The sequence below is a fragment of the Hylobates moloch genome, unplaced genomic scaffold (assembly GCF_009828535.3).
Source record: "Hylobates moloch isolate HMO894 unplaced genomic scaffold, HMol_V3 SCAFFOLD_14, whole genome shotgun sequence".
Lineage (NCBI taxonomy): Eukaryota > Metazoa > Chordata > Mammalia > Primates > Hylobatidae > Hylobates > Hylobates moloch.
This window is the reverse complement of record NW_026652289.1, coordinates 96,791,155-96,805,191: the sequence shown is the minus strand read 5'-3', so window position 1 is coordinate 96,805,191 and position 14,037 is coordinate 96,791,155. Positions and strand designations below refer to the sequence as shown.

At 39.3% G+C, this 14,037-nt stretch overlaps 1 protein-coding gene across 6 annotated transcripts in view; it reads left to right on the top strand.

The window, feature by feature from the left end:
* Positions 1-14,037, top strand: part of ATOSA (atos homolog A) — a 99,269-nt gene that overhangs the window by 53,467 nt on the left and 31,765 nt on the right. For all 6 annotated transcript variants that reach the window (XM_058427109.1, XM_032174215.2, XM_058427107.1 and 3 more), the window contains one exon: positions 13,276-13,460. In XM_058427109.1, the coding sequence (XP_058283092.1) occupies positions 13,276-13,460 (185 nt within the window). The remainder of the gene's footprint in view (positions 1-13,275; positions 13,461-14,037) is intronic.

Here is a 14,037-nt window from a genome sequence, read left to right as displayed (position 1 = left end):
AATAGCCAATTTTCAAAGAGCTAGATTACTATAAAAACATATAACCTGTTTTTTTAGATGGCACCTTATGATATTACAGTGTTAGTCATAATTTTGAACTTTGGTGGTTATTGTGTAGATGTAGAGCAGAGATACTTGGTTGAATTTAAACAAACCACACTCAAGTTCAGAAAATTGCTTTTAAAAGTCAGTCTGTGATAAATTTGTTACTTATCATAGATGATAAGTTGATCACTTGTCTTTTTTCATAATAGAGTGTTGAGGATTAAAATAAATAGTTTATGTTTTGTTGTGGATTAACAAGACCAAGAATAAAGAGTATTTTCATATTAGAAAATACTGTTCTGTAGATTAGAATATTTATATATAACTAATAATAAAATAATAGCGTACACATAAAATTGCTCTTTCACTTAAAGCCGTGGTCACTATTTTTCACACTTGTCACTAATGTCAACTTTGCCTCTTATTCTCTGCTTGAAGACTTTTCATGGTATATAAAATAACTTGCACTAGGTATTGAGAAACTTAATTCTAGTTTGCTATTGCCTGATTTCTAATATATTATTTAAGCAAGGAAGTTGATGTCTTTGTACCTTATTTTCCTCATCTGGAAGTAAAGTAGGTTAGGTTAGGATGATTTCTAAGATCCTTTACAATTCTCACTTAAAACAGGTACACGTGGCCAGGCGCAGTGGCTCATACCTGTAATCCAAGCACTTTGGGAGGCCAAGACGGGTGGATCACTAGAAGTTAGGGAGTTTGAGACCAGCCTGACCAACATGGTAAAACCCCATCTCTACTAAAAATACAAAAAATTAGCTGGGCATGGTGGCAGGTGCCTGTAATCCCAGCTACTCTGGAGGCTGAGGCAGGAAAATCACTTGAACCCAGGAGGCAGAGGTTGCAGTGAGCCAGGATCGTACCACGGCACCCGAGCCTGGGTGACAGAACAAGACTCCGCCTCAAAAAAAAAAAAAAGCAGGTACACATAACATATTCCTTTGAGACTGGAACACATAAATGAGAAGCCAAAAATATTTCAGTGATTGTGGAATTTAACCCATTAGTAGATATACATCCATAACATGTTAACAATATTCTAAAGAAATGAATAGGTTGATATAACTATGGAGCTGTCAAATCGTGCTGAATTTTTCCTGAAGTGGTTCATTTGCATTGATGTGTCCTTTCCTTTTTCATGGTCACATTTGTGATTAATGCCCTAAGTTTTGGAGAAGTTTGGCTGAAGTTAACAGTACAGTCTGTCCATGGAACAGAGTGAAATTTACCCATGAGAAGGTGAAATTCATGACCTTTGGTTGGTACACCTACACCCTACAGTAACCATTTATAGCCTAGATGGCTTCTGTACATTCTGGGGAAGAGTTCAAAGTCAGTCAAAGATCAGTGTGGAAAGGAGTTAGGAATGGGCTTTCTCATGGAAAAGATTGGGAGTCCAGAAAGCTTGGGGTTCGTGGAAAGGAGAGGAGGAAGTCATGCTTGATAGGTTAAAAAAAACACAAAGACAAAAACAAAATCAAAAACGTTTAAGCTTGAGAGGATTGTAATGGAATGGCTTTTTGGGAAGATTAATCTGCATTAGGATTCAAGATGGATAAGGAGATGCCTAGAGTCCTAGACAATAGCTAGGAAACTTGTAGTAATTCAGGTATAAAATAATAAGAACCTAACTAGGTAACTGTTTTGGGGATAAAAAGCAATAGTTTAATTCCAAGAAAAATTAAAACAAATTAAAATTTAGTAATTTCAGGATTATACAGGAGAATCTCCTACCACTTGTGCCATAGACTTAGAAGGGAAGCAGTTAAAACTTCTTTTAGTCTCATTTTGAGATTTGGAAATAATTCTCTATGAGTGATATTGCATATTTAATACTTTTTTAGAAAGGGCTGTTGTATTACATGAATGCCCATTGTGTTAAGACTAAGAAAGTAGCCTTTTGCATTTATCGCTTATACTCTTCAGAATAATTGACAGTGTATGTCACATTTGTCTAATCTTCCATCATCACCATCTACTGAGCTCACTGTTTTCAAGGTCACCAATGACTTCCTTATTGTCAAATTCAGTGGTCACTTCTTTGTTTATATTTTATTAAACCTTACCAGTGTTTGAGAGCATTGACCGTGCACTCCTGGAAACTTTCTATTCTCTCGAGGCTTCCATTATACCAGCCTGTAATCCAGCTCCTTTTGCTGTTCGTCGTCTTCTCTAATTGTTGGAGTGCCCCAGGGCTCTGTCATGAGTTCCCTGCTCTCCTCTATCTACATATTCCTCTAGGTAACTCTTGATTCTAAATACTATCCAAATGCCTGCGATCCCCAAAACTATACCTACAACCCCGGACAACTATAATAACCCCCTGATTAGTAGAGCTACTTTCATTCTTTCCCCCTATTCTTTTATCCACATAGCAGCCAGGGTGATAATTTTAAAATGTAAATCGCATCATGCATTTCTCTAGTTAAAACCCTCTAATGGCTCCCCGTTCCATTTAGAACAAAATCTAAACTTTCTACCCTATTTTCAAAATCCTATATGATCTGGTCCCTGACCACCTTTCTAAACCTTTTGTTGTTTTTTTCTTTTTTTTTTTGACACGGAGTCTCACTCTGTTGCCCAGGTGGGAGTACAGTCGTGCAATCATAGTGCACTACAGCCTTGAACTCCTGGGCTCAAGCAGTCCTCCTGCCTCAGCCTCCCAAGTAGCTGGAACCAGAGGCACATGTTACCACACCTGGCTTGCTTGCTTGCTTTCTTTCTTTCTTTCTTTCTTTCTTTCTTTCTTTCTTTCTTTCTTTCTTTATTATAATGGAGACAGTGTCTCACTGTGTTGCCCAGGCTGGTCTCGAACTCCTGGGCTTAAGCAATCCACCCATCTTGGCTTCCCAAAGTGTTGGGATTATGGGTGTGAGCCACCATGCCTGGCTAAACGTCCATCTCTTGCTGCTTTCCCTCTCTCCCCACTGCAATTTCAGCCTCATTCACGTTCTAGTTCCTGGGATTTGACCCATTTGTTCCCACCTTTGACACTGCTCAGAATGCTCTTTCCCCTAATTTTTGAATGGCTAGCTCCTTGTCATTCAGATCTCAGCTGAAATGTTACCTGCTTCAAAAAGCCCTCCTTAACCACCTGATATAAAACATTGCCATAATCGTTCTCATATCACATTATCCTTTTTATAATTATGGCATAGTACTTAGCATCTGATAGTTTATTAATTTGTTTTTGTTTTTCTGTGCCATCACAACAATATAAGCTCCAAGCCCCAGTGTCTATGAAAGTGCCTGGAACCTGGTAGTTTTATGGTATTTGTTGAATAAATGAAGTCTTAGTACCTACATAGTGGTTATGTTAACTGAGAGTCCCATTCTTTGAGCATAACCTCTTCCACTAATTCTTAATATCCATTCTCAGATGCCTCAACTCATTTCCATGTGTTTCTCGTATGGAATCTCACTGAGATTCCAGTTTTTACCTAATTTTTTTAAACGTTTGTTTTTAAAAAGAAAAAGTGTTTCAGATACTAAGTTCCAATTTCTCAATACCAGAACCAGTATACTGTTACCTGTGTGTGTGTTCACAAATGCCAGTATAAAGTAACCAAACTATGACCTACTTTAAGAAATAGTAGGCCAGGCGCAGTGGCTCATGCCTGTAATCCAGCACTTTCGGAGGCCGAAGCGAGGTTGGTAAATCACTTGAGGTCAGGAGTTCGAGACCACCCTGGCCAATATAGTGAAACCCCATCTCTAATAAAAATACAAAAATTAGCTGGACATGGTGGAGCGCACCTGTGATCCCTACTCAGGAGGCTGAAGCAAGAGAATTGTTTGAACCCCATAGGCAGAGGTTGCAGTGAGTCGAGATCATGTCATTGCACTGCAGCCTGGGCGATAGAACAAGATTGTGTCTCAAAAAAAAAAAAAGAAAAGAAATAGTAAGTGTATTAGTGTATTCTCATGCTGCTAATAAAGACATACCCAAGACTGGGTAGTTTATAAAGAAAAAGAGGTTTAATGGACTCACAGTTCCACATGGCTAGAGAGGCCTCACAATCATGGCAGAAGGTGAAAGGCACATCTTAAGTGGCAGCAGGCAAGAGAGAGTGTATGCAGGGGAACTCCACTTTATAAAACCATCAGATCTCATGAGACTTATGAGACTTACTCACTATCACAAGAACAGAATGGAAAAACCCACCCCCGTGATTCAATTACCTCCTACTGGGACCCTCCCATGACACATGGGGATTATTACAATTCAAGGTGAGATTTGGGTGGGGACACAGAGCCAAACCATATCAGTGGGGTTACAAAAAGTAATAACTCTGATTAATTAAAAATATATGACACTGAGACCGCTTTTATTCCATATTATTTTTCAGTTAATAGGAGTTACTTATGCTAGTCAGAGAATAGTGATTTATTTACAATTTAGTATACGGGATTATGTGTTTGCTTTATGGGACTGATAATATTTTGTTATATGTATGTCTGTGCTTGTATATGCTTTTGATTCCACAGATACATAATCATAACATTGTTCTTAAACATTAGGTTTTTACTTATATTGTAGATATGTTTCGTTGTCAAAAGTAGGTATGTCATTATTTTAGATCTAACTGGACCACAGTATATTTAACCAGTCTCATATTGTTGAATATTTAGGTTGCTGCCAATTTTTTTAAGTTGGTATAAATGTTTTCATAAACATCCTTGAACATTTGGCTTGGTGTACTTCTGTTATTTCCTGGGGATAAATTCATAGAAGGAGAATTTTTATTCACAATACTCGGTTGTGCATCATGAAGTAGAAAGGACACTTTTTATTTTTATTTTATTTTATTTTTTTGAGACAAAGTCTCGCTCTTTTGCCCAGGTTGGAGTGCAGTGGCACAATCACAGCTCACTGCAGCCTCAACCTCCAGGCTCAAGTGATCCTCCTTCCTCTGCCTTCCGAGTAGCTGGGACTGCAGGCACATGCCACCACACCGGCTAATTTTTGTAGAGATGGCGTTTCGCCATGTTGCCCAGGCTGGTTTTGAATTCCAGAGCTCAAGCAATGAGCCTGCCTCAGCCTCCCAATATGCTGGGATTACAGGCATAAGCCACTGCACCTGGCTGGACATTATTTTTAGGTAACCTTTCTTAGTAGCAATTCCCCAGGTTGTTCCCAGGCCTCTTCCATGTTAATCCATGGCATAAGAGGCCTAGACTCCTTCTCCTTCCCTGGCAGGCTTTAGAAATAAACAGCATATATAACAGCCTAGCAATGGGAAAGACACTCTTCTTTCACTCCCATTGAAGTAGCTTTGAGCCATCCTGCTTTGTTTGTTTTTTTCCTAAATCAAGAAATGTGTGTGTATAATGAGTATACACACATTCTTAAAATTCCCCACCTGTTCTGTCCATCGAGAAAAGTGAACAACTTAGCCATTGGGAAAACTTGGGCTCCTGGTTAGAGTCTCTCAAGGAATTAGTGGTTCTGGTCTCTCTCCTGTGGTTTTTCTGAAGAACAAAGAATCATAAATTCTCAGAGTTGGAAAAAACCTGAGAACAAGCCTAATTGAACCACTCGCTGACATAAATCTCTTCAGCCACACCCTGGCAAGTGTTTATCAAACTTTGCTTCAACACCTCTAGCAATGAAGAATTTACTTCTTAGTCTGTTTCGTCTACGGATCACTCCAGTTGTTCAAAGTTTTCCCAATGGCTAAGTTGTTCACTCTTCTCGATGGACAGAACAGGTGGGGAATTTTAAGAAGCTGCTACACTCCAGAACCAGAAGAGCATGCTAAAGCATTCAGTCTGATCATAGCTCCCAGACAACCTGGTGCAAGCAAAATCCTCATTGAGGTCTTCAGTAGAGGGACCCCCAGAACTGTGTTTTCATTGGTTAATCACCAGTGTCCAGTGATCTGTCCTTCATAGCCTGTGAAAATTTACAACATCCTTTCTGTTCGCTTCAATATTTTATGTCAAATAATTTATTTTTCTTTTCTTTTTTTTTTATTATTATACTTTAGGTTTTAGGGTACATGTGCACAATGTGCAGGTTTGTTGCATATGTATCCATGTGCCATGTTGGTGTGCTGCACCCATTAACTCGTCATTTAGCATTAGGTATATCTCCTAATGCTATCCCTCCTCCCTCCCCCCACCACACAACAGTCCCTGGAGTGTGATGTTCCCCTTCCTGTGTCCATGAGTTCTCATTGTTCAATTCTCACCTATGAGTGAGAACATGCGGTGTTTGGTTTTTTGTCCTTGCGATAGTTTACTGAGAATGATGGTTTCCAGTTTCATCCATGTCCCTACAAAGGACATGAACTCATCAGTTTTTATGGCTGCATAGTATTCCATGGTGTATATGTGCCACATTTTCTTAATCCAGTCTATCGTTGTTGGACATTTGGGTTGGTTCCAACTCTTTGCTATTGTGAATAGTGCCGCAGTAAACATACGTGTGCATGTGTCTTTATAGCAGCATGATTTATAGTCCTTTGGGTATATACCCAGTAATGGGATGGCTGGGTCAAATGGTATTTCTAGTTCTAGATCCCTGAGGAATCGCCACACTGCCTTCCACAATGGTTGAACTAGTTTACAGTCCCACCAACAGTGTAAAAGTGTTCCTATTTCTCCACATCCTCTCCAGCACCTGTTGTTTCCTGCTTTTTTAATGATGGCCATTCTAACTGGTGTGAGATGGTATTTCATTGTGGTTTTGATTTGCATTTCTCTGATGGCCAGTGATGATGAGCATTTTTTCATGTGTTTTTTGGCTGCATAAATGTCTTCTTTTGAGAAGTGTCTGTTCATGTCCTTTGCCCACTTTTTGATGGGGTTGTTTTTTTCTTGTAAATTTGTTTGAGTTCATTGTAGATTCTGGATATTAGCCCTTTGTCAGATGAGTAGGTTGCAAAAATTTTCTCCCACTCTGTAGGTTGCCTGTTCACTCTGATGGTAGTTTCTTTTGCTGTGCAGAAGCTCTTTTATTTTTTTTTTTTAAGACAGTCTCTCTTGTCGCCCAGGATGGAGTGCAGTGGTGCAATCTCAGTTCACTGCAACCTCCACCTCCTGGGTTCAAGTGATCCTCCCATCTCAGCCTCCCAAGTAGCTAGGATTACAAGCATGCACCACCATACCTGGCTAATTTTTGTATTTTTAGTAGAGACAGGGTTTCACCATGTTGGTCAGACTGGTCTCGAACCCCTGACCTCAAGTGATCCACCTACAGGAGTGAGCCACTGCACCTGGCCAAATAATTTATTTCTTCTAACCTGTAACTGGTAAGAAGGCCTAGCAGTTCATATTTGTCTAGATTTGAAACATTTTTTTTTTTTTTGTAAAAGACTTTTTCAGATGCTTTAAAATCAAACTTTATTTCTAGTGTGAGCTATGTCCTCAAAATATCAAGTTAGATCTGTTGAATTCTCTTTAGCCTGACATATTTCTCAATAATTAGTCATATTCTTCAGTAAACTCTGCTGTTGTGTTTAGAGGTTGACATTATAAAAATTTTAATCATGTAACTTTTTTTTAAAAAATTTTTACTGCCAATTTTCAAGGACAATCTATAACAATGTAACTCTTCTGAGGACTATGATGATTTAGTATTTTCGTTTATTAAAATTAGACATTCTTGACATTTCTAAAAGTTGTCATCATATGTCACTTGTACTTAGGTAATATTTTATGTGTTTCAAAATACCATTGTATAATCCATAGTATTCCTTTCAATACTTATGTAATAGTTACATTGGTAATTAACAGATAACTAGTATCATCTCTAATCTTTGTTTCAAATTTTTCATTTAAACATTTAACACCTTGACTAAGTTCAGTAAGTCATCGGAGGGACTGCAAACTCTAGTCATGGCTTTGAAGTTTGTTTAGTTTACCCCCAACAGAGACAATGACCAAAGCAACCAAATTTTAGTCCAATGTTACATTATTTAAAAGTGGCTTGGGGCAGTGGCCCACACCTGTAATCCCAGCACTCTGGGAGGCCAAGGTGGGAGAATTGCTTGAGGCCAGGAGTTTGAGGTTAAAGTGAGCTATGATCACGCCACTGCACTCCAACCTGGGCAACAAAGCAAGACCCTGTCTCTAAAAAAGAAGAAGAAGAAGAAGAAAATACTTTTTTTAACAGTTCAGTTTTCATCACTTTAAACTTGATAATTCCTACTGCAAGAGTTAGTCACTCCCTGCTAGGAGCTTTGGAGATGTATTACAGTTTTGCAGGCATAAGGAAAACAAGTCATAGAGTCCTGGTAATATCTCTTTCTTTCACTCTCTCATTGCACTTTCCCCACCCTCTTCCCCACTTTGTATGTCCTTTCCTAATCTAACCTGTTAGTTTTGCATAATTTTGTCAGCTGCAGAAATGATCGGGTGCTCTTTAGGATACGTACAGTGGTAGTGGTAGTGTTTAAAAGGTAGTTTTAAGAGACATCCTTTTTAAGAGTGAAGAAAAATTGTGCCAGGAGCAGTGGCACACACCTGTAATCCCAGCACTTTGGGAGGCCGAGGCAGGTGGATCACGAAGTCAGGAGATTGAGACCATTCTGGCTAACACGGTGAAACCCCGTCTCTACTAAAAATACAAAAAAATTAGCCGGACGTGGTGATGGGTGCCTGTAGCTCCAGCTACTCGGGAGGCTGAGGCAGGAGAATGTCTTGAACCTGGGAGGCAGAGCTTGCAGTGAGCCGAGATTGTGCCACTGCACTCCAGCCTGGGCGACAGAGTGAGACTCCATCTCAAAAAAAAAAAAGGAAAAACTAATGAGGGGAATGATGAGTTTTTAGCCAGGCTTTGGTACACAGTATTTGGGGAGATCATATACATTAATGTCTGGTTAGAGGCCTGCAGATGGGTCATGGTTGATTCCAAGGTGATAATGCAGAGGTAGTCAATTATGTGTTACAATTATGTGGATTTGGATTTAAAAGAATTATGGGCTCTCTTACAAGTTAATTTTACATCTTTTATTTATTATTAAATTATAAATTATATATAAATTATATATAATTTATCAATAAAATATTTAAATAAAATTTATTTATTCAAAAGTAGAGACTATATAATGTGAACAATAAGATTAAAAGCTACATTGTGTGAAGCTAAGTTTGTTTTAAAAGTTATATACATGCTTAAAATAAGGCTTTAAAATTAACAGTGGGTAGCTCTGAAAAATGAGTTATTTTTATCTTACTCTCTGAATTTTATAAATTTCTCAGTAAATGTGTTACTTTTTAATTTGAAAATCATTATTTAAATTTTGAAATAGTCACATTTTTGGAAAGTTTTATTTTACCCGATGTTTTAGTGTGCTCAGGCTGCCATAAAATACCATAGATTTGGGTGGCTTCAACAATGGAAATTTATTTTCTCACAGTTCCGAAGGCCGGAAGTCCAAGATCAAGGTGCCTGCGTGTTCAGGTCCTGGTGAGAGCTCTCTTCCTGGCTCACAGACAGCTGCCTTCTCCCTGTGTGCTCATGTGGCCTTTCCCTGAAGAGAAAGAAAGCAAGAGGGAGATACATGTGGCCTGTGGGAGGTGGGGGAAAGCAAGGAGAGAGGAGGTCACTTTCTCTTCTTTTAAAGCTACATGTGTTACCACCCTTATGACCTCATTTAACTATAATTACCTCCTAAAAGCCTTATTTCCAAATAGAGTCACAGTGCCGTTTAAGGCTTCAACATATCAATTTCAATTCAGCCCATCACTCAATAATTCTCATTTATAGACTAGCAATTTTTTTTATTTTTGATGATTGTCTTCTCTAATTTCATAACAATATATTTTAGTTACTAGTCAAGGTGCTTTTGATTACAAATAATTCACTCAACAAGCTTAAAGGAATTGATTGCTAGGGATACAGAGTTCTGTCTCAGTAGGTTTATGAGGGACTGGAACATTGTCAGGAATCAGGCGACTACTTGTTCTGGCTTTCTATGTCTACAAAGTCTCTTGTTTCTCTCATTCACTATATACCTTATTTCATTCCCTTCTTTGCTGTTCCATGCCCATGGCAATCTATGGTCATTGCATAGCTCCTGGGTGTACATTGCCTCAGTTTAAGTCATAGCAGACAGGGACAAACCAACATCTCTGAATCCTAACTCCAGTGTCCTGGGAAATAGACTGACCCAGGATGGGTCAGGTGCCCACTTTGAATCAATTGGCTTTGTTGGGGTTGGGGAACAGGGTCACACTTTTATATATATATATATATATATATATATATATATATAAATAAAGACAGGGTCTCCCTATGTTGCCCAGGCTGGTCTCGAACTCCTGGGCTCAATGGATTCTCTTGCCTCAGCCTCCCAAAATGCTAGGATTACAGGCATGAACCACCACTTCCAACCAGGGGTCACACAACTTAAAGAAGGCTGCCGGTGTTCACTCTTGACAATGGCCACTGTTAAAATCTTGCTCTATGTGATCTTCCTAAAGTTCTTTCAGTCAACTGGGTAGATGTTACTTTCATTTAACAGAAGAAAACATTCAGTGACTTGTCTCAAGCAACACGCAACTACCGTAGAACCCTTCCTCACCACTGTCTTCACCACATACCCCTTAGAACCTTTCCTCACCACTGCCTTCCACCACATACCCCTACTCAACTACTGGCCACCAGTCTGTGCTCTTACAGCATAGACTGCTAACGTCTGTATGAGTGGTTATCACAGTATGTTATAATATGTATTTGGTTGTTGTATCTACTACTCTGAGAATTTTTAAAGTGTATGATCCATGTATTTTTTAAACTGGGGATGTATGATAAACTGGATGAATTGCCTAGGAATAGAACTAGAGTCCAGGTTCTGGAGCTAAACTGTCCAGCTTCAAAATTCAACTTTGCTACTTCCTAGCTGGGTGATCTTGGGCAGATTACTTAACCTCTCCATGCTTCATTTATCTGAAAAATAGAAGTAATAGTCCTCACCTTCTAGAGCTGCTCTGAGGATTAAATGAGTTGATGTGTAGAAAGTACTTAGAACTGACAGTGGTTAAGTTACCAAATGTTGGCAGTCATTTTATGTTGCAAATGGTCACTTTAGAGAAACTTTTCTGAATGGTCTTAAAATACCAGTTCAATAAAGTTTACTCCCAAGGCTTCTTCCTTTTCCTGATAAGCCTTCCTGAAGCTAGAAAAGAGCATTCTTCATCATACCCTTCAAAGCTATTCATAATCTGGCTCCAGTCCTTTTTGCATACTTTTCTCTACATGAGATCTCTGCTCAAATTCCCCTTCTCTCTTCCCATTCCATGCTGCATGGTTCTGTTTATTTTTAAAATTCTTTGAATTGTAAAGGTTTCAAAACTAGGAACTATGTGCATACGACTTTGTGTCCCCCTATTACCTGAGGTATAATAGGCACTTGAAATATTTGTTGCTTGATTGGCAGAGATAAGAGCAATTTTTGTACAACAAATTGAATAGTGTGTGCACTTTTTTTTTTTTTTTTTTTTTTTTTTGAGACGGAGTCTCGCTCTGTCACCCAGGCTGGAGTGCAGTGGCGCAATCTCGGCTCACTGCAAGCTCCGCCTCCCGGGTTCACGCCATTCTCCTGCCTCAGTCTCTCCGAGAAGCTGGGACTACAGGCGCCCGCCACCACGCCCGGCTAATTTTTGTATTTTTAGTAGAGACGGGGTTTCACTGTGGTCCCGATCTCCTGACCTCGTGATCCGCTCGCCTCGGCCTCCCAAAGTGCTGGGATTACAAGCGTGAGCCACCGCGCCCGGCCAACACTTTTGTGTATGAATGTTCAACTTGTATAGCAAGTTAACAGTTTTTAAAATTAACTGTTAAAAAACTAAGAGCACTCATGAGAAATATTTAAATTACCATAACTACATGAAAAAAATCTACAGATTAGTTTGTTTGAGACTGTAATAACCAAAATACCACACTCCACATATTGCAAATCAGGCTTTGTGCCGCTGCTGGGTAATTATAGCATTTCTTCCTTAGGAATTGTTATTACTATATAGTAAAAGCACAAAGGACCCCATGACTATGAATTTTCATGTCACAGAATTAGTGCTGTGAGACTAAGGAACTAGTAAAGGGAGGGGGAGGGAAAGAGAACCATGCAGTTGGATCTGTATCTTTTTCTAATATGTAAATAATAGCGATAGAACATCTTAGCTAAAAATATGACACAAGGCATTTTAACCTTTTAGCTGTTAGTGATGATTTGTATGCAAAAACTATTGTACCTGACATCCAAAAATACTAATTTTTTTTTTTTTTTTTGAGACAAAGTCTTGCTCTGTCGCCCAGGCTGGAGTGCAATGGGGTGATCTTGGCTCACCGCAACCTCCACCTCCCATGTTCAAGAGATTCTCCTGCCTCAGCCTCCCGAGTAGCTGAGATTACAGACATTTGCCACCGCACCCAGCTGATTTTTGTATTTTTAGTAGAGACTGGGTTCCACCATGTTGGTAAGGCTGGTCTCAAATTCCCGACCTCAGGTGATCTGCCCACCTCGGCCTCCCAAAGTGCTGGGATTACAGGCACGAGCCACCGCGCCCGGCCCAAAAATATAATTATTATAGGCTATAAAGTTAACAATAGATATCTCTGAATAATGAGTTGTTTTTGTCTTACTCTCTGAACTTTATAAATTTCTCAGAAAATTTGGTACTTTTTAATTAGAAAAGTAAGCTACCACACCTGACCCAAAAATATAATTATTATAGGCCAGGCTCAGTGGCTCATGCCTATAATCCCAGCACTTTGGGAGGCCGAGGCGGGTGGATCACCGGAGGTCGGGAGTTCACCAACATGGCAAAACCCCATCTCTACTAAAAATACAAAAATTAGCCATGCGTGGTGGCACATGCCTGTAATCTCAGCTACTTGGGAGGCTGAGGCAGGAGAATCGCTTGAACCCAGGAGGCGGAGGTTGCGGCCGAGATTGCGCCATTGCACTCCAGCCTGGACAAAAAGAATAAAACTCTGTCTCAAAAATAATAATTATTATTATTAATTATATTATGATTAATATACCAGTTCAACTAGAATTTGGAATTATCCATCATCTCACTTCTGTAGTTTGTGACTCAAAAGTTTAGTGTATTTTGATTGCCTCATTTTTATTATTTTTACTCTTTGTTAAATGAATATACTTAAATGTGTAATGTGACATTAGTTATTTTAGGCAGACCAGATGAGTTCTTATTAAGAGTACATTAAATTGAGGACTCTTTGCCCCTTTTTTATATCAGATACTCTGGATGAATATTTTGAATATGATGCAGAGGAGTTCTTGGTCTCTTTGGCCTTGCTGATAACAGAAGGACGAACACCTGAATGTTCTGTAAAAGGTCGAACAGAAAGCTTTCATTGCCCTCCAGCACAGTCTTGTTACCCAGTAACTACCAAACATGAATGTAGTGACAAGCTGGCCCAGGTGAGAATCTTGTTTTGAATGCTTTATATCTTTTATATAAACTAGTTTATGTTCATCATCACCTTTATTTTATTACAGTTATACTTATCATATTTCAGTGTAAAATTGATCATAATCATAAAGGGGAAAAATCCAAATCCTGGAGCATAGCTAATAACCTTGGCTCTCAAATAAGGCTCTTGAAGGCATTGTAAGTAGCTTTGCTGATGAGTGGGGAGGTGGGCACCCAATTTCATACCTGCTGTCTCATAAGCTAGATTTAAGACTATCTCTGCTGTTGGATTTTACTTTCTTTCTTTCTTTCTTTATTTGAGATGGAGTCTCGCTCTGTCACCCAGGCTGGAGTGCAGTGACGCAATCTTGGCTCACTGCAACCTCCACCTCCCGGGTTCAAGCAATTCTTCTGTCTCAGCCTCCTGAGTAGCTGGGACTACAGGTGCGTGCCACCACACCCAGCTAATTTTTGTATTTTTAGTAGAGACGGTGTTTCATCATATTGGCCAGACTGGTCTCGAACTCCTGACCTCGTGATCCGCCCTCCTCAGCCTCCCAAAGTGATGGGATTACAGGCATGAGC